The 24,656-nt window shown below is 40.7% G+C and overlaps 1 protein-coding gene across 1 annotated transcript in view; it reads left to right on the top strand.

The window, feature by feature from the left end:
- The window catches only part of tafa4b (TAFA chemokine like family member 4b), a 66,450-nt gene extending 42,533 nt beyond the window's left edge, over positions 1–23,917 (top strand). Inside the window, exons 4-6 of the mRNA XM_058631166.1 lie at positions 1,724–1,879; positions 18,367–18,491; positions 22,966–23,917. Coding sequence (XP_058487149.1) covers positions 1,724–1,879; positions 18,367–18,491; positions 22,966–22,977 — 293 coding nt within the window. The 3' untranslated portion in view covers positions 22,978–23,917. The remainder of the gene's footprint in view (positions 1–1,723; positions 1,880–18,366; positions 18,492–22,965) is intronic.
- The last annotated feature ends 739 nt before the right edge of the window (positions 23,918–24,656 follow it).

Genomic DNA, 24,656 nt, shown 5'->3' with positions numbered 1-24,656 from the left:
GCTTTGACCTATAGGTTAGACATTTAACCCCATGAGTAAGATGTGATGTGGTCGTCAAGACTAGAAAAGCACGATACAAACACACCATTTACTTTAATCTAAGGCTGCAACCATTATCCCATTTTTTTAATCTATGACTAAATTATTTTGATTCACTTTTTCCGGAGTTTGGACGTGGAGTTTGAAAAACGCCATTTTCTGACATTTTAACGACCAGACAAACACGATCATCCCACTTTCATCAACCAGCAGTGTGGTTGACAGCTGGTATCTGGTTCTCCGTGATGCTACAAATCTCAAGGTTTTCAGATTCTTCTGGGTGACGTCACGCCGAAAATCTGAAAAAAAACAAAACGCTGTACCTGAGAGACGTAATCTGTCTCGTTTGAAAATTTTTGCCTCACAGATATTTTTCTTTAAATCCCTCTGAGATCTGCTCGGTTTGTCCAAGATTTCCATCAGTGGATATAGGCTTTATATATGTGTGTGTGTGTGTGTGTGTGTGTGTGTGTGTGTGTGTGTGTGTGTGCGCCTCAGGAGAGCCCGAGACAGAGAAGTGAGGGAAATGAAAGTGGAGGGATGATAGTGGAGCGACGCCCTCAGAGAGCCAGGGATCATTGATGGGTCTCTCTCTAGAGGAGAGAACAAACAAACTTTAAATCAGAAAGGATGAGAGGGGCCGTGGCCTCTGTGTGTGTGTGTGTGTGTGTGTGTGTGTGTGTGTGTGTGTGTGTGTGTGTGTGTGTGTGTGCGTGTCTGCCAGCCGAGCATGAAAAAGTTTTGCTGTGCGGTTAAAGTCACGGACATAAATGGAATGAGGGCTTTGTGGTACAGTATAAACCCAGGTTTTTCCTGCGCTGTTCAGAGGCTCAGACGCAGTAATGTCACCAGCACGGAGCCAGAGAGTGAACGACAAGCTTTGAGAGCAGAGGATAACACCACTGCAATCCATTCACAAGCCACAAGCAACGTGTTGTTTGACCTAAACATTTGTGGGGGATTTGTTTTTCTTTAGGGTGGAAAAAAATTTTTCAGTGTGTGTTTAAGGTGCTTGAATAGAGAATAGAATAGACATTTAAACATGGTTCCCTTTAATAACATACACACAATCAACACGCTGAAACTACACTAATGATGCATTCACACCAACTTTCATTTATATAAGCAGCAGCAAGGTTGATAAGAACTTCACTTATTATAGCATAATAATAATGGTGATGACATGATATGAATGATAATATTAATAACTGGATCTGGATCCTGCAGCCTGCAAGATGAGGACACAGATGTAATAATTGTTGTGCTCGTCAGGTGAGAGGCTCATTCTCGTCATATTGAATATGACTTTCACTTTGAAGGCCAAAAAAGTGCAGATACACAAACCCACACATGTAGCTGCATGTCATAAAAACACACCTGTATCTAATTTTGTCTGAAATAACCAAAGAAATTCTATTTTCTGTCAACATGTATTTCTCCTGCTCACTCGGAGTGATGTATGTGTGAGCTGAGAACACCAACAACACATCACTGAAGGGTTTTTATTTGAGGAGGAGGAGGAGGAGGATGGAAAAGTGAACTATCCGGCTGATTAAATTTGCTGAAGAATTCTTTCTTTCTTTCTTTTGTTTGTTTGAAAATTAAAATGTGAAAAATACCACGTTTTACACCTCTTCAGCTTCCTCCCTCTCTCTCTCTCTCTCTGTGTGTTTCTCCATCTCAGTGTCGTACCAGGTGAAGCAGGGGACGTGTGAAGTGGTGGCCGTCCATCGCTGCTGTAATAAGAATAAGATTGAGGAGCGCTCTCAAACTGTCAAGTGTTCCTGTTTCCCGGGGCAGGTCGCCGGCACCACCAGAGCCAGACCTTCATGTGTGGAAGGTAAACCAGTCTCACTGTGTCCGTGGTCTTTATTTCAGATCTGATCATTTTCTATTTCAGTGAAGGAAAACATGCTGATATCAACAATCAAACATGGTCCACTGAAGTTAGTTCGGTAAATATTGACTGTGTGATTGAGTTTGACAGCCTCGTCTTAAAGTGTGTCTCTCTGCGTCTCTGCTGTCGTCCCACGGTCTGTAATTCATGCCCCACTGAAAGTTTACAGCCACTAATGCAGGTAATGGAAGCTCTGCCAAGAGTCTCCTGGCCGTCCTTATTCCCCGCGCGCTGAAGGAAAAGGGAAGCACATTAGCAGCAGCAGCAGCAGAAGCAGCAGCAGCAGCAGCAGCAGCAGTAACAGCAGCAGCAGCAGCAGCAGCAGCAACAGCAGCAGCAGCAGCAGCAGCAGCAGCAGCAGCAGCAGCAACAGCAGTAACAGCAGCAGCAGCAGCAGCAGCAGCAGCAGTAACAGCAGCAGCAGCAGCAGCAGCAGTAACAGTCAGCTTTGTCCTCCACGTGTGGGAATCTAAACTGCACTTTAAAAACAGGCCTACATATACATTACATACACACACATGAAGATATTTTTCAGTTTCCAGACTTATATTTGATGTCGTTATGAGACAGACTTCCACATATCTGATGCTACGAATTGTACACAATTAGAGAATAAAACTTTAAACAACATAACCCTCATTATAGTGTTTGTACAGATTTTGGATCTCTCTAACAACGTGCACTATAAAAAAATATGCATGTTTACCTTAAAAATGGCCCTCAAATGAGTCGTATTAATCCCCCTTAACATTGAAAAGTACATCAATTGTACCTTAGCATCCACTCTGAAGTGTCAATCACAGTATATCCAAGTAAATAAATAAATGAGTAAGGTGAAGGTGCTAGTATATGTTATATATATATATATATATATATATACAAGGTGGTATAGACAGATATAATATACAATCCACAGTGGTTTTGTTTTATTGTTTTTTCAGTTGTAGGTGATAATTCAAACCTTGCACGGTGGAAAAACCTGTTGAAGTTCAAAAATATCCAGACTCGAAACACGTCAGACACTTTGATGTAATAATGTTGTCCAGCAGAGGGTGCTGTGAGGTGACTTGTTGCTCATCAGAAGAAGACAATAGCGACGATATGTTTTTCTACGGGTGACTGTGGAGGAACATCTTATTTTAAGATTAAGTCTCGCGTGACCACCGTAGTCTCGCGAGATTTTAGCGGATGATACAAGAAATGGCATCGAGAGATTTTATTCTATCGCGATTAAGTCTCGTGTGACCACCATAGTCTCGCGGGATTTGTGCAGAGAAATACAGGAAATCTCACGTGACCACCATAGTCTTGTGGGATTTGTGCAGAGGATACAGAAAATCTCATGTGACCACCATAGTCTCGCGGGATTTGCGTGGAGGAAACAGGAAGTGACATTGAGAGATTTTACGACTCAGTATGAGATCTTGGACCCTCTTGACTTGGAGATGTTACATCTCAAAGGTTTGCCCTTTCAATAAATGTCTCCCATATTTCAAACGACATGAATCGGAAAATCGGACGTTTTTTGAACCCGGCACTGCTGTGATGACGTAACGTCAGACAGTTTCAGGTCGTGTTTTTTTTTACAGACGATCGCGTTCCACCCACTTGTTTGCTGTGAAAGCTCCTGCCCAGCAAGAAACAAGCAGTGTCACTGACCCCCATCATCCACAGATGCTCCGCTGAGATCACACACACACACACACACACACACACACACACACACACAGTGCGTCAGCTAATCACGCTGCATTAGCCTCCACCAGAGAAAAATACACAGTTGTCTCAAAACATGAGTGGGTGCCAGTGAATCTGTGGAGCACACGGGTTATCCAAACTGACTCCACACAACACCACACACACGAGGGGTGAGGAAAACAAACATGAAGAGACTGTTACTGTGGATTCATGTCATTCATTCACTCATTTTCTACCACTTTATCATCCACATGAGGGTCACGGGGGGGAGGTGGAGCCAATCCCAGCTGACAGAGGGCGAAAGGCGGGGTCACATCCAGTCCATCACACACATTTTGTCTAAATCTAACCTGCATATTTTTCACTCATTCATTCACTAATTTTTTACCACATGAGGGGGTCGGGTCACCAGTCCAGAGACAGACTCCCATTCACTCTCACATTCTCACCTATGGTTCATTAAGAGACCAAACGAGATCCGAACCGGTGACCTTTTTGCTGTCAGGCAACAATACTGGCCACTGTGCCACCATTTCACACACAATCAATACAAAGAATCAAAGTAATCCATAAAACCAAAGTAAAAGTTAGAGTGTGGTAGTCTCCTCCAGGGCAGGGGTGTCAAACATACGGCCCGTGGGACAGAACCGGCCCACCAGAAAGTCCATTCCGGCCCGCAGGATGACTTTGTGTAAATTAAGTGATGTTATATTTTTCAGCTCCAGATACCTGCGACTAATCTGCGTTGTACCTTTGTAATGCACACGTGTAAAAGCTAAATTTAGACATAATATTGTTCAAATTTCACTCATTTTTCTCAAGAAATTTCAGGTGTTTCATGTGTTTTGTGAAAAGTTTCTTTATTGAACGTAAAACAATGGGAAACATTTGAAGTCCTTGTTGTTTACATGTTATTATGCTAATATGTGACTGGTCCGGAACAGTTGAGGTCAAATTACGCACGGCATGAACTAACATGGGGGGGGACACCCCTGAGACGGTACAGTGGTTTATATTTAATCAAATGTATGGAATTAGATTTGTGTCAATATTTTCAAGCAAAATAAATATCGATTTAATCGTTCAAAAATATTGTATTTTATTGTTTGAAAAGACGTGGTTTTTTGTTTGTGGGCGGGCCTTAGGAAGCTGCCTGCTGATTGACTACTGAGTTTTGGAGTGACAGCTCAATGGACCGGAAGTTGTTGCAGGTTTGGAGTCGATGTCCGTCCGGAACTCGTTCCCCAAGTTTTCCCGTCGACATCCAACAAAATAATTGTAAATATCTAACGTTTGTCAGATTATAAGAGTGACGACTTCCGGTCATTTCTAGCCTCTTATCGACCTCTTATAGTCTCGACTTTTCCTAAATGTTGCTACTGAAGGAACTCAGAATTTGGTAAAACTGCTTTCTCCTTCTATGCAACCGTGGACATGGAACGAGCTGCAAAAAACATCACTTCACTGCAGACGCTGTCTTCTTTAAACACCTTCAAAGGCGTTTGTTTTATGGAGCGTCATGAAAGAAATGTGTTGTTCTTCATAGCCTTTCTGAAGGCTTGGGATTAGGGCTCTTGTTGGTTTGGTATCTCCTTTAACTGCTTCCTTTTAGCTTTGATACTGTTGTGAGTTTCATATCTGAAATCGTTTGTGCTGCTATCTTGATCTGGACTCCCAGGAAGAAGAGATCTTGTATCTCAATACAACAGACTCTCAACAAACATTAAGACATTAAGAACAGAAAATAAACAATGAGCAGAATAATTACAGGCGATGAAGTCGTAGTTGTTTAGCGTGATTTAGGTTTTGTGACAGTGAACCCAGATAAAAACAAATACACAATATTAGCCCCGTTTATATTATGATTATTTATAAACTGTCTCTGTCATTTCCTGCAGGACTCAAATGAACCATGATTTAGTTTTCATTTTGTATTTATTGGCATCTTATGTTGTACTTATGTTTTATTTTGTATTTTCTGGCTGGTGTCTGTGATTGTCTTTTCCCGCCCTGATGTTTTCCACCTGTGTCTGATGAGTTTCACCTGCGCTGCGAGCGCTTAATCCAGCCTCCTGAGTCTATTTAATCTCTGTGCACCTCAGTTTACCTCGGTTTATCTGGGGTTATCTGTTCAGTTTTGGTATATTGTGGTAAACTGGGTTCTGTTTGGGTTTGTTGTTTGATTCTGGGATGTTTTTTTTTGTTGTCTTTAAGTTTAAGAAAAAACATCCTGTGTTTGGTTCTTCTCTCTAAGAAATATAGCAAAAGCAGAGGCTTCATTTTAAGAACACAGAGAGAAATGGTGTGATGTCACGCTCAGTGATCTTCTCTTCTAACATTAATATGTGTTCCTCTATGCCTTTTAAAGGCAGAATGTTGCATAAAGGACCTTTTTTACTATGTTTATTCTTTACCACAACCATTATTTCCCCACTAAGGGTCAATTTCTTACAATTTTTTTTCCATTTTTGTAATAAGAAAATCTAATTTATAGCTTGTGTGCTTTGAATTCAGTCAGAGTGTCAGTGTGAGGCACAGTGGTGTTGCAGTTCCCGCCTGCAGCCAGTAGACGGTGCTTTTCCCATTCGAATGACTCCACGTCTGACATCACCACACAGAGCACAGTTCGTCTCAGCCACGATTTTCACCCAATAAAAGAAGTGGAGTAGATTTGTTGTTCAGCCTCGTTGATGAGTTCCCGCGTGGGGAACAATCACTCGATAATGATAAAACTCAGGGAAGCAGAGCAGAGATGATTGGCTTTGTAATGAAAACTGGGATAAATAAGGAATCATGTGAGCGTGTGTCAACCTTTCAGGGAGGAGGCAGAGTGCTGCTCCACTGCTCCACTGCTCCACTGCTCCTGCTTTTGTTTGTTCACTTCAAGGATTTAGAATTTGGTAAAAGAAGGGAATGACACTGATGACTGTCCTACTCTCACACTCCATTCAGATCAGATTCACTTTCCGTGTGAGTCGTGGTTGACCTCTGACCTCTGAGCGCTCGCGCTCCTCTCTCACCTTTTGTGATTTTGAGCTCTGATGGAAAGAGAAATCCCCGTGCAGCGTAAATGGAGTTCCATTATTGATGCCTCGGCTGAAGCGGGAGTAAATGGGAGCAGGGCCCATTACTGTGAGACTAACTTTCTCAAGTGAACTCCATTCATCACCGTGTTTTCTCCCCTGATTTCTCTATTCATTAATCACAAACGCTACTGCTTTTGTTTTTGGCTCCGTCTCCCTTTTGTTTTCTGTTGGAATTAGTGGTGTTAGTGTTTTGTGTGAATGAAGAGGTGGTGATGATTAAAAAAAAAAAAGTGTGAAGAGTTTAACCCTCTTATGACCGTCTTGATAACCAGGACGCCTGGATTTATTTGGAGAATTGTCAAAAAATGTGCTTCTGCTTCCTTTTCCCAAGATAACTTTCACTTATTATTTATTCAACCGCGCTGGAATCTTTGTCTGTGATTGGACGCTCGTTCTGTGGAAGTCCTGAGGTTCTACCGTAATGACACAAGCTTTATTTCTCTTCATCTTCTCCGGCTTTATCCTCCACATGAGGGTCGTGCGGAGTTGACCTGGACTGATCGCTAGATTTTCTAGACATCACAAACGGTTTATGTGAGTTACGGTAATGAGAAATGCTGTCAGTGACGAAGAAAACTGATGAAGAGCGCATAAGGCTCGCCTCTGTCCCACAGAAACACACGCACAGATACATGACGACACTACTCATTATTACACTTTATGGAAATGAGAACAATATAATTAGACAATACACACCCAGTTCACACTGCTTCCCTCAGGGAGGCGCTACAGGAGTGGGAAATCACACACAACTCACAAACATAAAGCCGTTAGACTGATAAATGATGTTAAAAGTTAACCTGAAACCAAACCTACAGCCTCAAACTGTTGTATGTTTATTTTCTTAATTTAATCATTTAATGTTGATCTGTTTTGCAAAGGTGAAGAATTTCATTTCATGGTTGTTGTTTTTTTTGAATATATTACAATAAACTTCTTGAATCTTGGAAGTGGGAGTGACCAGTGTTGCCAACTTAGCGACTTTAGCAACCTCTAGCAACTCTTTTCCAATAAAGCAACTATATCTAGCGACTTTTCCTGATGTGATTGGAGACTTTTGGGGACTCTGACGTGAAAGTGAATGAATCACTCGATCCGTAAATGTAAAATGTCTTTGTCTAAAATACATTAAAAATGGTTTAAGACTGTTTTTTTGATTAGCTTTGTCTTTTCCTCTCTCCTACAGCGTCTTTTATAATTACATACACACGGCAACTTGGGAAAATTAGGTGATGATGTCATTTAGTGACTTTTTATTGGATCAAGCCAATCGCTCAATTTCCTTAGCGAGGACTTGGCAACACTGGGTGTAAAGTCACCCACAAGCTGGAAACACAGTAGTATCTTTGGCTAGCAATAGTTAGCGATACCACTTCCATAACAAATGCTCTACGTGGTATTTTGCTGTCTGTGGTTAAAAATTAAACAGTACAATGAATACGACTGATTTACTGTGAAATAACTACAAAATAACTGCTATTTAAGGTAAAACTAGCCGTGTTTGTATGATGGCAAAAATAAAAAAAACAAAAATCCGACTTCTGACTACAAATGCAACGCAGCATTAGTCAAGTAATGTTCCCGCGCTTCACTCGGGTGGAGCTAACTGCTAAGCTAACATGTGAGTCCACAAGTGTGTTCTCTACTTATAATATGCCGTAATATGTGGTGAAGGACCTGAAATACGTTGACCTGTCACGATTTAGCTTCTATTCTCCATTCACAGCAAAACAACATAGAATTCACTTCCATTCAAAGTGGATCTAAGGTCCAGCTGTGCTCACAGCGGCCTCTGCTGGACCTGACTGTAATTACCTCAGATGGTCTGTGGCACTTCAAGGTTGTATTTTGAACAGTTTTTTTTTGTTTTTTTTTAAGGTTTAAAGTGAGAAAAAAGAGTTGAAACTACCATGGAATAAATAGGGACAGGTAGACATTTTGAATATCTGTGTTCTTTATTGTTCATTTCCCATGGGAATTTCTTGTTTCTGCAGTTTTTCATGATGTTCCTCACTATGTTGACTCCAAATGAAAAGCCATAGCGTTCCACTTCTTATTGAATCGCACAGTTTGACGTCTCGGTACAGACTTCGAGCAGAAGAAGAACAAAGAAGCGTGACAAATACTAGAATATGTGCATTTTCTCATTCCACACATTGGAACGCCCAGTCATGCTTAGTACTTACCACAAATAACCACATTAGACCACACGAGTTACACATTTCCATAAAAACCCTGGTGGTAAAGTGTGTTTAGGTGACGGAGGACGACAGGGATGAGCGCGGTGGCCGTGATGAAAATGGCAGATGAGTGGATTTGGTTTGCTGTGAAATGTGGTCACGGACAAACTGGGTTTCATTACTGGCCAAAGAAATCAAGTTTTAGTGTTTGAGCTCACATCAACCTTCTGTTGTTTACTGGAATATCTGCTCCATTATATGCCGTGTGTATGTCATTGTGTCTCTAAATGTGTCAGTGTGTGTGTGTGTGTGTGTGTGTGTGGAGCTGTTTACGAGATATAATACATTTTCTTCACTATTGTTTGTCCTTGTGTGTGTGTGTGTGTGTGTTACCAGCCCCAGAAATGAAAGAATATCTAAACCAGGCGCCTGAGTGTCTACTTTGGTCAGTACAAGTGGGAAAAGTCAATATTTATTGCGGAAAAAGCAATTCTTTACTTGGGGTTGGAAATCAGCTTCAAAAGATAGATATTGCAAGAATTGTTTGTTCTGATATGGAGCTTTAAATGGCCACAAGTTTGAGACCTCAGATCTAAACTTTAACCACTTTTAAATAGATTGAAATGAGTCAGGGTGGATGATACTGTTTTCCAACCCAACTATTTCCCTGTGTTAAAACAGAGCCATAAAAGAACTGCCAACTTGTGCCAAATACAATGGACATTTAACAAGTATGCACGACTTGAAGTAGACTCAGTTTAAGGTTAACGGCAGTGCAGATGTTTGTGAGGTAAAAAGGGAACTGTGTTAAAGCAGTTGACTTCGCTCTTAAGTTACCTGTTACCTCTGCTGGCTGTGAAGTGGCTGTTCTCTCAGCTCTTTCACTCTCAGCACGTTGTCGAGGACGTTGTTTCTTTACGTGGTTGTTGCCGTCTGACGGCTGTGCTAACTTTGCAAATAACTGTTGTTTGTGCCTTGTCATTTCTTTTGGGAGAAAAGCCAAACCAAAAGTTTCTTTTTTGGGACCAATTTCTCTATTTTGTTTATCGTTTTTAGGAATGGCTTCCTGCTACACTCTGAATCGACTACTCTGGCCTTAGTTTGCTATGATTGGCTGATCAGTTGGTTCTAATAGTAAATAGTGTGGTTATGGTGAGGTAAAAAACACTTTAGAACTGCAATGGATAGAATGTGCCCTATAGATGATACTACCATATCTCTGCCTTGGCATATCGTCATCAGTTGTCCATGGTTCAGTTTGGTTCAGTTTGGTTCAGTTTGGTTCAGCTTGGTTCTGTTTGGTTAAGTTTGGAACAGTTTAGTTCAGTTTGGTTCAGTTTGGAACTGTTTAGTTTAGTTTGGTACAGTTTGGAATAGTTTAGTTCAGTTTGTTACAGTTTAGTTCAGTTTGTTACAGTTTAGTTTGGAACAGTTTAGTTCAGTTTGGTTCAGTTTGGAACAGTTTGGAACAGTTTAGTTCAGGTTGGAACAGTTTGGTACAGTTTGGTTCAGTTTGTTACAGTTTAGTTCAGTTTGTTACAGTTTAGTTTGGAACAGTTTAGTTCAGTTTGGTTCAGTTTGGAACAGTTTAGTTCAGGTTGGAACAGTTTGGTACAGTTTGGAACAGTTTGGAACAGTTTAGTTCAGTTTGGAACAGTTTGGTTCAGTTTGGAACAGTTTGGTACAGTTTGGTTCAGTTTGGAACAGTACAGTTACTGGGACAGGCTTGTGTTTGGACTGACAACAGTACCTTTACCTCTTTTAGACGATATGGACTGTGCCCGATGGCCACGTCTGCGAGATGTGTAGAGTAGTGTGAGTTGTCGCACCGATGCGACAACAATGCACAACAATGACATGCAAAATAACAAAAAAAAATATATATATATATATCGCACTTATGACTAGCACTTCATAGTTTGATTTACTTGAAGCTCTTACTTACTTCTAGCTCTTATTTGTACCCAAATGTTTAAATGCACTTATTGTAAGTCGCTTTGGATAAAAGCGTCTGCTAAATGACATGTAATGTAATGTAACATAACACAGCAGACAACAGTGGACGACGTCCAGCAGCTGTTTCCTTCCTGCTCCTTGTCATACAGTAAACGTGATAGAGTTGAATTGAAAGTTCAGAGGAGATGAAGTTTGTGTTTTATGGGGAGTCTGCTGGTGTGATCTCACATCTCACATTGTATTCACAGATTTCTTTTTAAAGGATTGTTTCCGGCATAGCATATGGATTTGGGTGCAAACTTGTTTATTTTTATTTCTGGTGATGTGATGTGATGTGATGTGATGTGACACATGTCTTCCAGCGAATGAAAAGAGAGGGTTTTTTTGGTAAAATACCTGCAGTGATTGAAACTGCATGCATTCCAGAGGTGTTAATTAATTGCCATCAACTAAAGTACACTACCAATTATATAAACACACCTGCTGACAAGAGTCTGAACTATTCTTATTTACATTGTTTTATTTGACGATAATTGTTCACAGTAATTGAAACAGTGAGAAGTATATAATAACAAAACTTTTGTTTACCTCAAAATACATCAGCAGATTAGAAACTGAAACAATAAAACGTGCAGTGTGTTGGGAAAATCACACTCAATTCACATTCTTCAGATTAAAGATTAAACAGATTCAAACACACACGATGCTATTTGCTCATCCTTTACTGTGCCACAGCTCAATAAATGACAAAAGAAGCATATTTAATACCAAAGAGGTAAATAACATTCTTTTTGTTTGATATCTATTTTAACACTTTATGACTTTGTGACTTTATGCCACATTTGAACTTTTTTTTACAGATTTATTATTGTTTTCGGGAGTCAGGAGAGACACAGTTCACTCACAGAGCTGAGGATTCTGGGTGAAACGTGCCTCTAGTGTAGTTTTGTTTTTGTTATGAATGAACTATGAATGATGTGGACCTGCAGTTTCTTATGTTCCGAAGAATTAGAATATTCTATTCTTATATCACTTTTACCAAGTGCTCAAAGACGCGCTCCATAAATGTGAAACAAGAGAATACACGACATTAAAATACGTATAAAATGAAGCATTTAAAGCAAAACATTAAAATTAGAAATCTTACTTTTAAACCAAAGATTAAAATAAGTAGATTTTCTCTTAAAAGTCATCTGAACTCTCATAAAAGATGTTTTCATGTATGACTGTAAAAAAAAAAGAAGAAAAAGCAGATGAGCGGACCTGCAGTTTTAACTTTGTCCACTTGATGTCACAATCATTACAACGACAGTGCAGGCGTTGTTAGCAGCAGCAGCAGCAGCATCAGCAGCATCAGCAGCAGCAGCAGCAGCAGCAGCAGGAAATAAACCGGAGCTTTGTTGGGCTGAATGCTCATGCAGCTGACGCACGCACTCGCTCGCACATACACAAAGAGAAATGAAAAGCTGTAAGCCATCACCGGCATTAACGCTGAGTGACATGTATAAGGTGTGCTGCTGGATTGACGCGTTGCGGTGGCAGGAGCAGAGACAGAGCTGTGGGCAGCCTTGTAGCAGGAAACCACAACAGACCTCATTTAGAGTCGACTTGAACCGAGGGAATTGAATAGCCTCGGTCCCTTGTGTTGCCTAATCACCTGCACCTTAAGCAAAGCACTGTCTAGACATGTTTGCTCTCATGTGATCCCCGTGCTGAACATTGGAGAGAAAGAACTTAAAAAGTGAGTTTTTTTTTCTGGGTGCAGAATGAGTTGTAATAAGCTAATAGTAACTGTGATGAAACTCCTGAGCTGCGACCCTTTTTTAATTAGCATATATGCAACCTTTGTGAATATGAATGTAGCCTCTAAATGAGACCGATGCAATTAGAGCCATGGTGAGAGGTTCTTCATGTGTTATACACATTGTACCTGCAGACTACACATACAGTGTTTTCTATTTCGAGAAACTTGGCAATTATTCATTTTCACACGCACTAAAGAGTTCACAGGACAGGTAGTGCAGAGAAGAGTCAATTCAGCCCGTTCATTTTAAGAGCCTAATAATGCTCTTCCAGGGTTCTCTGCCGACCGTTGGTGGAGTTCACTTTGCAATTAATGAACGAATGAATGAATTAATAAAGTGTTGATGAGTTCAACACCTGACTTTGTGAACAGTAAATATGTAGATAAAGCCAGCAGCTGCATGGTTAGTTGACTTTCAGAAACAGCATGACTGTATCCATGCTAATTCCTTTGGTTTTAGAGGCGCTACTTTTTTGTCTTTGAGTAAATGAGCTAAGAATAATGACACTTTGGCGCTGGCTTTATATTTGTTTATATATAATACTCTAAATATGTATTTAAAGGCAACATCTGGTCGGTTGAGTTTTAGGAAAGAACGTGGACACACAGGAGTAGCTAGCATGGCTGATTATTCATTAGGAATTCCTCACATGGTGCTAGTAGGGAACTTATTTGGGCAAATAAGCAGTTACCAGTTTCTCTTATTGCTAGTTGCTCTAACCAGTAATTATTAAGAGTGTCACGATCTCGATTGTAAATCTAGTATTGATTGAAACGACGTAACGTTTGCAAAGGTGGAACAGAGCATTGTGGTTGTAGCCATTGTAGCACGACTCCCTCCTGCTAACATGAAGCTAACCATGGCATCTGCTGATTTGGGCGACACATTGACCGAACTCGAACCCACTCCCGCTTCTCTGAAGTCTACGTGTGTGGAAATATTTTGAGTTTTGCAAAACTTCCTCAAAATTCAACTCGTGCTAAAGCGATAACTAGCGCTATAGACGTGTTTGTAGCATCAGACATGAGACTTTACTCAGTGGTGGAAAACCCCGCATTTAAGCATTTCCTAACCTAACGAAATGGGAACTAAACATGAAATGGGTTGTCATGATTTAAAAGCAATGATCCTTTTAGACTAAACAAGTCTAAAACTGGCAGATCCAGAAAAGTTTGCATCGGGTTAGTTAAACTTTAGGAAATAACCTGTAAACACTGGGTTGTAGCTAGCATGACTGTGTCCATGCTAATGTGAATGGCTTTAATGCACTTGTTGAGGACTTTTTTGTCTTTGGACAAATAGACAGTTGATGTTGTCAGTTGAGTTTTAGGAAAGAACGTGGAAATTCTGTATGCTGTGTTTTTGCAGACCAGGGTGCAGATTCAGAGGTGTTATTTGTGGATTTAGTTTGTCTTTGGACAAATACGGTAGTAGCTCTGTATTAATAAAGTAAATCTGTAGCTAAAGCCATTATTTATTATATAAGCTGAGGTTTACAAAATGATCTGGACATTCAGGCTAGTAGCTAGCATGGCTGTGAGGTATGATTCAGGACTTTTTTTTTGTCATTGGACAAATAAGATAATTAGCACTTTTTCCCATTGGCAGGACCTTTCAATTCTTTGCTCTTGCGGATGTCTTTGGTTGTGTCAGTCTGTGTCTGTGTCAGGGATTTCTCTTTGGATGAATACGAGAAATTAGCATGTTTTTTTCCAATTTTTTTGCACTTGGTCCACATCAAGATGAAGGTTGTCACATCTTGAGGCTCCAGATATCACTCACTCACTCACTCACTCACTCACTCACTCACTCATCTTCTACGGCTTTATCCTCCACATGAGGTCGCTGGTGGCAATTCCAGCTAGAGCTGCAGCTAACGATTAAATTCATAATTGATTAATCTGTCGGTATTGATTGGTCCAGAAAAATGTTTATCAGTGTTTGTCAAACCTGGAAATGATTCAGTTTGAATGATTTCTTGTTATTTGGAGCAAAGAAACCAAAAGATATTCACATTTAAGAAGCTAAAACGATCGTTTTAACAATGAAAAAACCCTCAAACTGAAATCGATTATCAAAATAGTTTTGATTATTCAAGTAATTGTTTAAGCCCTAATTCCAGCCAACGTAGGGCAAAAGACGGGGGTACACCCTGGATCCATGTGTCGGGGAACAGAAGTCGGCTCCTCTCACCAGGCGCCAGGTCTGTGGAGAAAGGTGCATGGGGCGACAGTTCAGAGCCACATTTGACTACACCTGCCACTGTTACTGTCCATTTTCAAAGGATGTCACTTGCAAAGACAGTGACATAAGGCTTCATAATTTACAGTTATATACACCAAATGGGAGCTCCACCAGCTAAGGCCAAGAACCTTTTGAAGTACCCTCATATATCTTGAGAAGAAAGCTTGCAAACAGAGACATTTATAGGCCATTTATACAATAGCTGACCTCATAGTTACAGGGTAAATCAATCTAGCAGCCGTCACTCTCTGCACAACTACAGTAGGTCATGCTTCTCCAAATTGATGATCTCACAAGAAACTACAAGTCAGGCAATAAGCACTCATGTAATCTCTTTATCACTGACCTGTCGGGACCTGTCTGTGAGACCACAGGACACCACAGGACACCACAGGACACGGTTCCTTCTCTGACACCCACAGGCAGGTGCGTGTCACGTCTCCCCCACCCCGCTAGTAAAACATGAGATGAGCTGCAGGGAACGCTAACTCCATAATAGCACTCACAGGCCATGGCCATTAGCTCTAAATAACACTCCTGCCGTGCAAAGCACCGTTGTCGACACCATAATGGCCACATTAACGAGCATTACACAGCCATTGGTTTTTAGAAGCGCTTACTGCCACTGAGCTCATGCATCATAACAATGTGTTCAACATCACGTCTTGTGATAGCTGTGAGAGTTAGTTTTTCTTTTCTTCTGTGGTGACTTTGCAGTATGGCACTGCTCACAACACGTTTTGCATTGGCTTCTTTTCCTCTCTGTGTGTTCGTCTCCCTCACTCTCTCTCTCTCTCTCTCTCTCCTCTTTGATTGGTCAGAGAGTGACGTGAGTGGAAGAGTCGTGAGCGCGACTTCCGACACAAGAATCACACTGAACAATGTAGGTCAGTTAAAAAGACTTAAAAACCCTGAAAACATTTTAGCAGGGAAGGAAATCTCAATACGCAATAGAAGTGGAGTCTGGTCCAATCCAACTTTATTCATAAAGCACTGTAAAAACAACCGCTGAAACATCAGAGACACATCCTTTATAAATAAAACACATACTATATAAAGACATGTGACCTATTAGACCTAAGAACAAACAATAAAATACTGTAGAAAATATAAAAACAACCCAAATGAACAAGTCATACAATAAAACTATAAAAAAGATAAGAAATGGGTTTTAAGATGCGTTTAAAAGGTCTGGTGTATTTAGCGACAGCACTGCTAACGCAAGCAGCAAACAGAATCACAGTCGTATTTCAGTAATGCAGGAAGTACTGAACGATTCTTTTTTAATCAACTGATTCTAATGATTCTGTACACTGGAAACCACTGCTTTACAAGTCACTGGTTTGTATGTGTCGCAAGACCCACCTGTTCAAACTGGAGCACTTAATACTTCATTGTATTTATTTATTATTTGTTATCTTGTTAATGCGTCTTTGAATGATGTGTTTGAGGTGGTACTACAGTAACGGAAAACGATACCAAAGAGTCGTGCTGGAACAGTTATTGTTATTACTATTATTACTATTATTATTATTATTATTATTATTATTATTAATATCATTATTATTATTGTTAGTACTATTATCATTATTATATTGTTATTATTATTATTATTGTTATTATTCTCGTTTTAATAATTTTAATTATAATAATGATAATCATAATTATTATCATTATTATATTATAATAATAATTATTATAGTCATTATAATAATAATAATAATAATAATAATTATTATTATTATTAGTATTGTTATTATTCTTGTTCTCATTATAATAATAATAATAATCATCATAATAATAATAATTATTATGATGATTATTATTATTATTGTTTAGTCCTGCCTCCTGCCCTCCTCTCTCTCTCTCTCTCTCTCTCTCAGTCAGTGTTTCCATCTTCCGCGGTGCTTGAGTGGATTCGTCCATGTTCTTTTGCATAATGCAGTTGAAAGGCCATTTTTCCTGCCAATACCACACCTCATCTCCTGCCTTCATTGAAAACAACGGTCACCAGAGATGATAAAAAATTCCCTTCTACGTAAACACCATCAATCCTGCAAGCAAATGAAGTTGGCTCTATCTCTCCATCCCTCCCTCTGTCTTCACTGGGAGACGGGAGACGGGAGGCTGTGCGGATGATGGATGGAGCGGGGGAGCTTACATATTCTCAGCTGTCAGACTGTCTTCCATGGAGACAGGGGGTCAGATGATCTGGTAGATTTGAGTGTCAGCTGCCGTTGTCTCAACACCAGATTTACTGTAGATCAGGCCAAGTTCGGAGGCTGGATCTCATCCATTCTCTTACACCTAAATATGTCTACAGCATATTGTCATTTCATTATTTTAACTCTAAATCTCCCCTCTTTCAACACATGTTTTCATTTTTCATCAAAATCATTGTTTCTCGGGATGATTTTGTTTTAAACGACTACTTTATCATCTTTTTCTAGTTTATGCAAATGGTGTAATTATCACCTATGCCTTGAGTTTTGTTGATTACACCAGGGGACGCAGAATTTGGAAAGAAGAGGAAACTTCTTTTAAAGTATAGGAAGCATCTTATCTGCACACACACACACACACACACACACTCGTACTGTTTTCGCCTCCAGGATTCGAGGTTACAGAGAGTGAGACGTTCATGTGTCTTATTTCCCTTGTTCTTTCTACTTTCATTTATTTTATCTGGCGGATTCCAGTTTCCATGCGAGGTTCAAGATCACATGGGGGGAGGGGGGGGATTACGTTAATCTGATTAAAATGAAAAACACAGGTAGCTCCTCAGGTAAAATCCCAGCAATCGCACTGCGGTGGGAAAACGACTGTTCAGAAACTGAGGGACTGAGCTGAACCAAAGCGCTGGATCAGCACTGTTGCCTTCGTGTGATTGTCGGAAGCTAACGATAGTCGTCACCGCACGTGGTTTTGCAATTTTAATAATGTAGTAATAAGTACTACATTATTTTGCTTTCATTTTGTCATTTTTAGCACTTTACATTTGTGTTTGTTATTGTTTAAAATGGTTATTAACGCTGTTTTAATGTGTGTTGATGTGAAGTATAATTCATGGCGGTTAAATTCCTCATTGGGCCTCAGACACGCTCTAGTTGCAGCGTGAGGAGCAACACTTTTCTGACCGTGAACGTAACTGTCGCGTGTCGAGTGCGATCGTTCTTTGTTCATAGGCTGGTGGAATTAGTGTTGTTGTGATCAGTGTCAGTCAAGATTTAACAGAAACTTCACGTCCTGCAGAGAGAGCGAGCTAAGTTGACCCCAAACATTTAAAAAGACCGTATCACACTGATTTTCTAAATGATGACGGACAGTTGTTGTTAGTGCGAGACATTTGCTCCTGAGTTTCCATGTTTCGTCGTGATGAAAACAACAGTCATGTTGTTCTTCATTTCACTAACCTGGTCTCTGTCTTCTTTCCCTCCTTGAATCTCCATATTCTGCTTCAGCCTCCATTGTAGCGCAGAAGTGGTGGTGCCAGATGCACCCGTGTATGGACGGGGAGGAGTGTAAGGTCCTGCCTGACCTGACTGGCTGGTCCTGCAGCACTGGCAACAAAGTCAAAACCACCAAGGTGAGAAACAAACACCACAATTTCAGGTTCCCAGAACGTTCCGGGAACATTCCCTGAAGGTTCCTTTACGAGGTTGCCCTGTGGTTGATGTGGAAAGTTTTCCTAACGTTACTTTGTCACAACGTTCCAGAACGTTCCTGTGCCACAACCTTCATTCAACCTTTACAGAACCTTCTGGATTTATTCAAACACACACACACACACAGAGTCAGTGGACTCGGATTCTCACGCAGAGTTGTTAGCGTTTATTTATGGTTGAGACAAAAGACTAAAGTTATTGTTACGTTCAGGAGGAAACAATTAAAGCCTCATGAAAACACGCAGCAGCATTTATGACTATAATAAAATTTCAGACTCGCCATCGTAACAACATCCAGTTTTTCTTTACTAACTCTTGTTGAACTGTAACCACTGATAACTCGAGGAAAAATGTTGTGTGATGCGTTCACTGTCCCGTCGTAAACGATAAAACCCTGTTTCTAAACAGAAAAAACACTTATTTTTACACATTATGCATCTATTTACACCTTATTTTCATTAAGCACTTTAATGCAGCCTATTTTATGACATGTTCCGCTGTAACGACTTGAAATGACCGAACGCGACCTGAGCCCAACAATCATTTCTGGGTTTTTGTCCGTGTCCTTTTTGCCTCCCTGTCTCTCTTCATGTGCACATTCTAAGCGTGTGTCACCTCACACGTTTTATTTCCCCCTTCAGTTTGTTGCCTGTGCCGCTTCCTCTGCTGTGTTGTCTACATTTATATCTGACCGGCCCAATTATCGCAGTGGCTTTGATCTCCTCTAATTTGTTGTGTGTAACAACAAAGCCGAAAAAACAACAACATCAAAATCCCCCCGAGGCTAAAGCAATGTCCAAAAAGAATAAATAAAAGTCTAAGTAGAACTTACCTTGATCTTCAACTGAATAGATTTCTTTGTCTGTGAAACATTTTGGTTCAATTAGTGAACGAGTGAACGCACGGAAGCCGTGAGACTGTGACGACACAGAACTGAACTGGACGTGGCTTCAGGGAAGCTGCTGATGCGTCCTGTGTCCACCAGGTGGCACTAGAGAAGGGACCGTATGAAATGAAGTAGGAAATGTGCATTTGTAGAAGAAAGTACGGTTCAGAATGCTGAGTCACCTCATCCGTGCATGATCTGCCTTCCAATGAAATGTCCTGACCACAGTTGCCACCACAAGAGGGCAGCATTCTTCTCCGTTCATCGTCAGTGGGGAAAATGTCAAACATTTAAAGAAAAATATATGAATCGCACAAAAAGGTGAAAATGTAATGTACAATTTCTTTAGAGTTTTGGAGTTCTTCTTCTGTGAAGTTTAACGGCAGCTTGCATCCGTAATGTTGCATCACTGCCATCTTGTGGAGCTAGAAAGCTCCGACACTATCCAGTCGGTCATATTCATATTGTTTGTTTCCATTTTCTTCTTCTTAATTGTGCGTCTCAATTTCTGAATAAGAATAATAATCAAAGCAGAGACGAGTGGGTTGTCACAGCACACCTCACACTGTTGACTTTTATTGTTATTCTCTCACAGAAGAAGAAAAAAACAAGTGATGAGAGATACAAACAAAATTGCTCTTATTCTAATGTCTATTTATTTAAAAAAGAAAAAAGAGTTTGTAACCACGGCTGTTGTGGTTGTACAGATCACTGTTACCACGTGATCTGAGGTCATATAAGTCCAAATTTAAACATTACAAAGGTAGTTTAAAACTAATTAACAAGTAATCTGCTGTGTCTGTTTAGACGGGGGCAGGAAAAAAAAAAACCCCAAAACAAGAGATGGAACAAGTAAACACCTCTGTGGTCTGTGGTCTGTGGTCTGTGTTCCCCACACACAACTGCTGTGTGCGATCATGTTCAACTGACACTATTCCGACGAGAAGAGTTGATTTTAATGAGGCTCCTTCACGGCCCCTTTGTAAACTGTCCAAGTGTGAAAGTTAATTTGTGGGAGTGAAGAGTGCACGTGTGTGTGTGTGTGTGTGTGTGTGTGTGTGTGTGTGTGTGCGTTGTGGGACGGAGCAGGTGCAGTTTATTTACAGGTGAAATATAAAAAGAGAAACAGTTGTGAAGGAAGCGGGAGCAGGCGCCGTAAGAGTAATTGCTCGAGAGATGGCATAACAGCACAACATCTGTCGCATTCATTAGAATGCATTATGGCCGGGGCCTTCCACAGAGGCTTTACAATTAAGAGTCATAATTAAATTGGTGAGTGAGACAGACTGAGGAACAGCAGCACTGCTGGGCTCAGTCACATACAGTGGAATTAATGACCCTGGGCCTAACACCAACACTGGGACTGACAGGTGCAATTATCCTCATTCTGTTGCACGATGTCATTTCCTCCACTCCTTCTTTGTTGCCCTCCTTTTCTCTCTCTCTCTCTCTCAGTTTTGTTTCTCCCACCGTGTCTGCTTAGCTGATCAACTGCGAGAGGAATGAGGGAAGCGATGGCTGACTGCATCTGTGGACATTAATTGTGCATTTGCGAGGTGTTTTGGGACCAGGGAGCGGTTACTTGGAGACTTGGTGGCAGATGTCAGTGGAGATAGTTGCAGTGGGACTTCGATTCCCTGGCAACGGCTCACGTAGCTCCACTCCCTCGCTTTCGTTATGTCTCTCTTTATCCTGCTTCTCTCTCCCTCTCTCTCTAACTCACCTCACCACAATGATTTGTATCTGTCCGGCTCGATTTCACTCCCACACAGTGTAGGTGTGCTGTGGAAGGATTCATAGATGAGCCTGAGTGAGGCAGAAGAACACGGTTTAACGAGGAAAAGCAAACGCTCTGCACTTTAAGATATATATATATATATATATGTATATATATGTATATATATATATATATATGTATAGAGCACATATCCTGGGCTTCAGGGACTGCAAAATATGATTTATTTATTTTTATATATGAGTGTGTCTGTTTATTGTAAACATGCATGGATTGAGTTTGTTGATGTAAAACAAGCTCTTTACATCTCCAATTATGTGCCATCAACTCTCTGCCCATGTAAAAACAATTGTTTTTGCTCCGAGACATTTGAAATCCAGCATTAGCATTTGAGCCGCCGCTGTTCCCAATCAGTCAATCACCTAGAGCGACAAAAACTAAATGTTTTCAATCCAAATGAAAAACGCAGCGAGTCGAAAGAAGCAAAAATAAATGGTTTACAAAAAGAAGGGATCGAGGACAAACATGTTTCTTTCTGATTATCCATGTATCTAGCTATCCAGCTAACTATCTATATATCTATCCAGCTATCCAACTAACTATCTATCCAGCTAACAATCTATATATCTATCTAGCTAGCTATCCATCTATCTATCCAGCTAACAATCTATATATCTATCTAGCTAACTATGTATATATCTATCCAGCTAACAATCTATATATCTATCTAGCTATCCAGCTAACTATCTATATATCTATCCAGCTAACTATCTATCTAGCTATCCAGCTAACTATCTATATATCTATCTAGCTATCCAGCTAACTATCTATCTAGCATCCAGCTAACTATCTATATATCTATCTAGCTATCCAGCTAACTATCTATCTAGCTATCCAGCTAACTATCTATCTAGCTATCCAGCTAACTATCTATATATCTATCTAGCTATCCAGCTAACTATCTATCTAGCTATCCAGCTAACTATCTATCTAGCTATCCAGCTAACTATCTATATATCTATCTAGCTATCCATCTCGCTATATTGCCTGAGTGTAAACAAACTATTTTCAGGACAGCGAGTTGAAAGAAACAAAAATAAATGGTTTACAAAAATAAGTTGGGCCACACAGTGGTGTAGTGGTTAGCACTCTCGCCTTGCAGCGAGAAGACCCGGGTTCGAGCCCCGGTTGGAACAAGGGCCTTTCTGCATGGAGTTTGCATGTTCTCACTGTGTGTGCGTGGGTTCTCTCCGGGTACTCCGGCTTCCTCCCACAGTCCAAAAACATCCAATGTGGGGATAGGTAAATTGGACACTCCAAATTGACCATAGGAGTGAGTGTGAGAGTGAATGGTTGTTTGTCTCTATCTGTGTGTGGCCCTGCGATGGTCTGGCGAACTGTCCAGGGTGTACCCCGCCTATCGCCCGATGTAGCTGAGATTGGCACAGCACCCCCCGCGACCTTCTGGCTGAGGATAAAGCGGTAGATGATGACTGACTGACTGACAAAAATAAGTTCTCAAACACAAACATTTCCCAGTTTCTGTCTGTCTGTCTGTCTGTCTGCCATCAACTTACTGCCCAAGTGTAAACAAAAAGTTTTCAATCCAATGAAAAGGACAGTGACTCCAAAGTAGCAAAAAGAAAATCACTATTGTGACCTGATTGGCTCTTTCAAAACAAAATATCCACTTTTGCAAGCGTGAAGTGGGACACAGAGTCTCTCCATGTAATTACATGTCTGCTCTTCATCTCTGGTGTTGTTTCTTTTTTAGGTCACACGATAGCAAGAGAGCCACCGAGCCTGAAACCTGAAACTCTCCATGTGGAAAGGAAGGATGACTCATACACTTAGAGTGTGCGACGAGGGGAAAATATCACAGAAAAGGAACCACTGTCAGACGATCCATCACAAAACAATGGGATAAAAATGTGCTCATCACAAACTGTGTACACTCGGAACACAAACCAATGGACTACAATAATGGACACCCAGGGTACATCCGGACACAAAATGGAGTCTACGACGGACAACGTGTGACTCAAAAAAATGGATTTAAAACATTTCAAAGTATATATTTCAACAAAGCATTTGTGAATGAAAGCTGCGTTCAGAGACAAAAATGTGGCTCTTACACCGAGAGACGATGAAACGCGATAGCAGCTCATAAACTAGCAGATTAGCATCCAATTGCTCGTGTGGGTCAAGTTGCACACCATGGAGACCGTTCTGCAGGAGTTCCAATTAGGGACTGCAGCGTAGGATCACAACAGCGTATTAAAAATTCATGTATGATATTTGCACTAGTTGAAGCCGTTTGGGAATGTTTTGTTTTTCTAGATTATCTCCCATCTTTTGCTGTGGATGTCACATCAAGCTGAAGGTGAGCATTTTGTAAAATGTCTGACCGGACATAGATAAGTATATATATATATATATATATATATGTACATACACACACATACATATATATATGTAGAAAACATTGCCCCACGTTTCCTCAGTAGTTATTGGTTAAAATGGCTCTGGTGATTGAGCCTCACTCACATACAGCTTGGTACAATATGAACTCTGGAAAAAGAAAAAAAGTGTGATTCATCCGTCTCATTTTTGACCAGGAACGTTTTCAAGCTCAGCCTTCCAACTTATATCTCTTTCATGGATTATAATCTGTGACATCTCTTATGTTCACTGTTAAAACAAGGCCCATAAAATGTTCAAACACAGAGGACGACTTGTTGTTTCACATTCTTTTGGAAATGTTTGCTTCTCTCACATACCCTGTTATATGCAGTAGAACAGTATTTCTGATTTCTTGCGTACCACTGGTGCTACACGTCCCCCAGTTTGGGAACCACAGATTTAGGGTCTTGTAAAGGGCCTTGATTAGATGTGGAATGCTCTTGTACACACACACACACACACACACACACACACAGTGACATTCACTGCAGTAATTGCCACAGCTAATGACAGTTCAGTGTGTTTTCATCGTTACTGCACAAAAGTACAAAAGCAAACCACCTCCAATCGTCTGTTCTCTCGCTTTCTTTGAATCTCTTGTTCCACTATCTCTGTTTTCTGCTACGCTGCATGTCAAACAAGAGATGGCACATTTAAAATAGTTTTGACACGCTGTCCCATATAGTAGATCTTTATATCTCAGTGGCTGGTGTTCTGTTCAGGCTCTTGCCTCTTGTACTTTCTAAATCCATTTTTCTCCCACAGACATATATCCAAGTGCAAAGTATTTCCCAAACTGTATCTGTCTGCCTGTCTGATATGTGAATGTGTTGGGTCAGTGTGCCCAGGGGTCAGCCCGCTGGGGACGGCTCCTCTGCGAATGAGAGCTTCTGCTTTGAGACGTGCTGCTTTGTGAGCTATGATAAATCTGTGCACTGCCTCTCCAGCTCCAGTGCTGAGCTCTGAGCCAGAGGGAGCTGGGGGGGGGACGGCAGGGCTACC

Source organism: Solea solea, chromosome 6 (genome assembly GCF_958295425.1).
Source record: "Solea solea chromosome 6, fSolSol10.1, whole genome shotgun sequence".
Classification (NCBI taxonomy): Eukaryota; Metazoa; Chordata; class Actinopteri; order Pleuronectiformes; family Soleidae; genus Solea; species Solea solea.
Note: the sequence above shows the minus strand (reverse complement) of the source record. Positions and strands in the feature narration are given on the sequence as shown.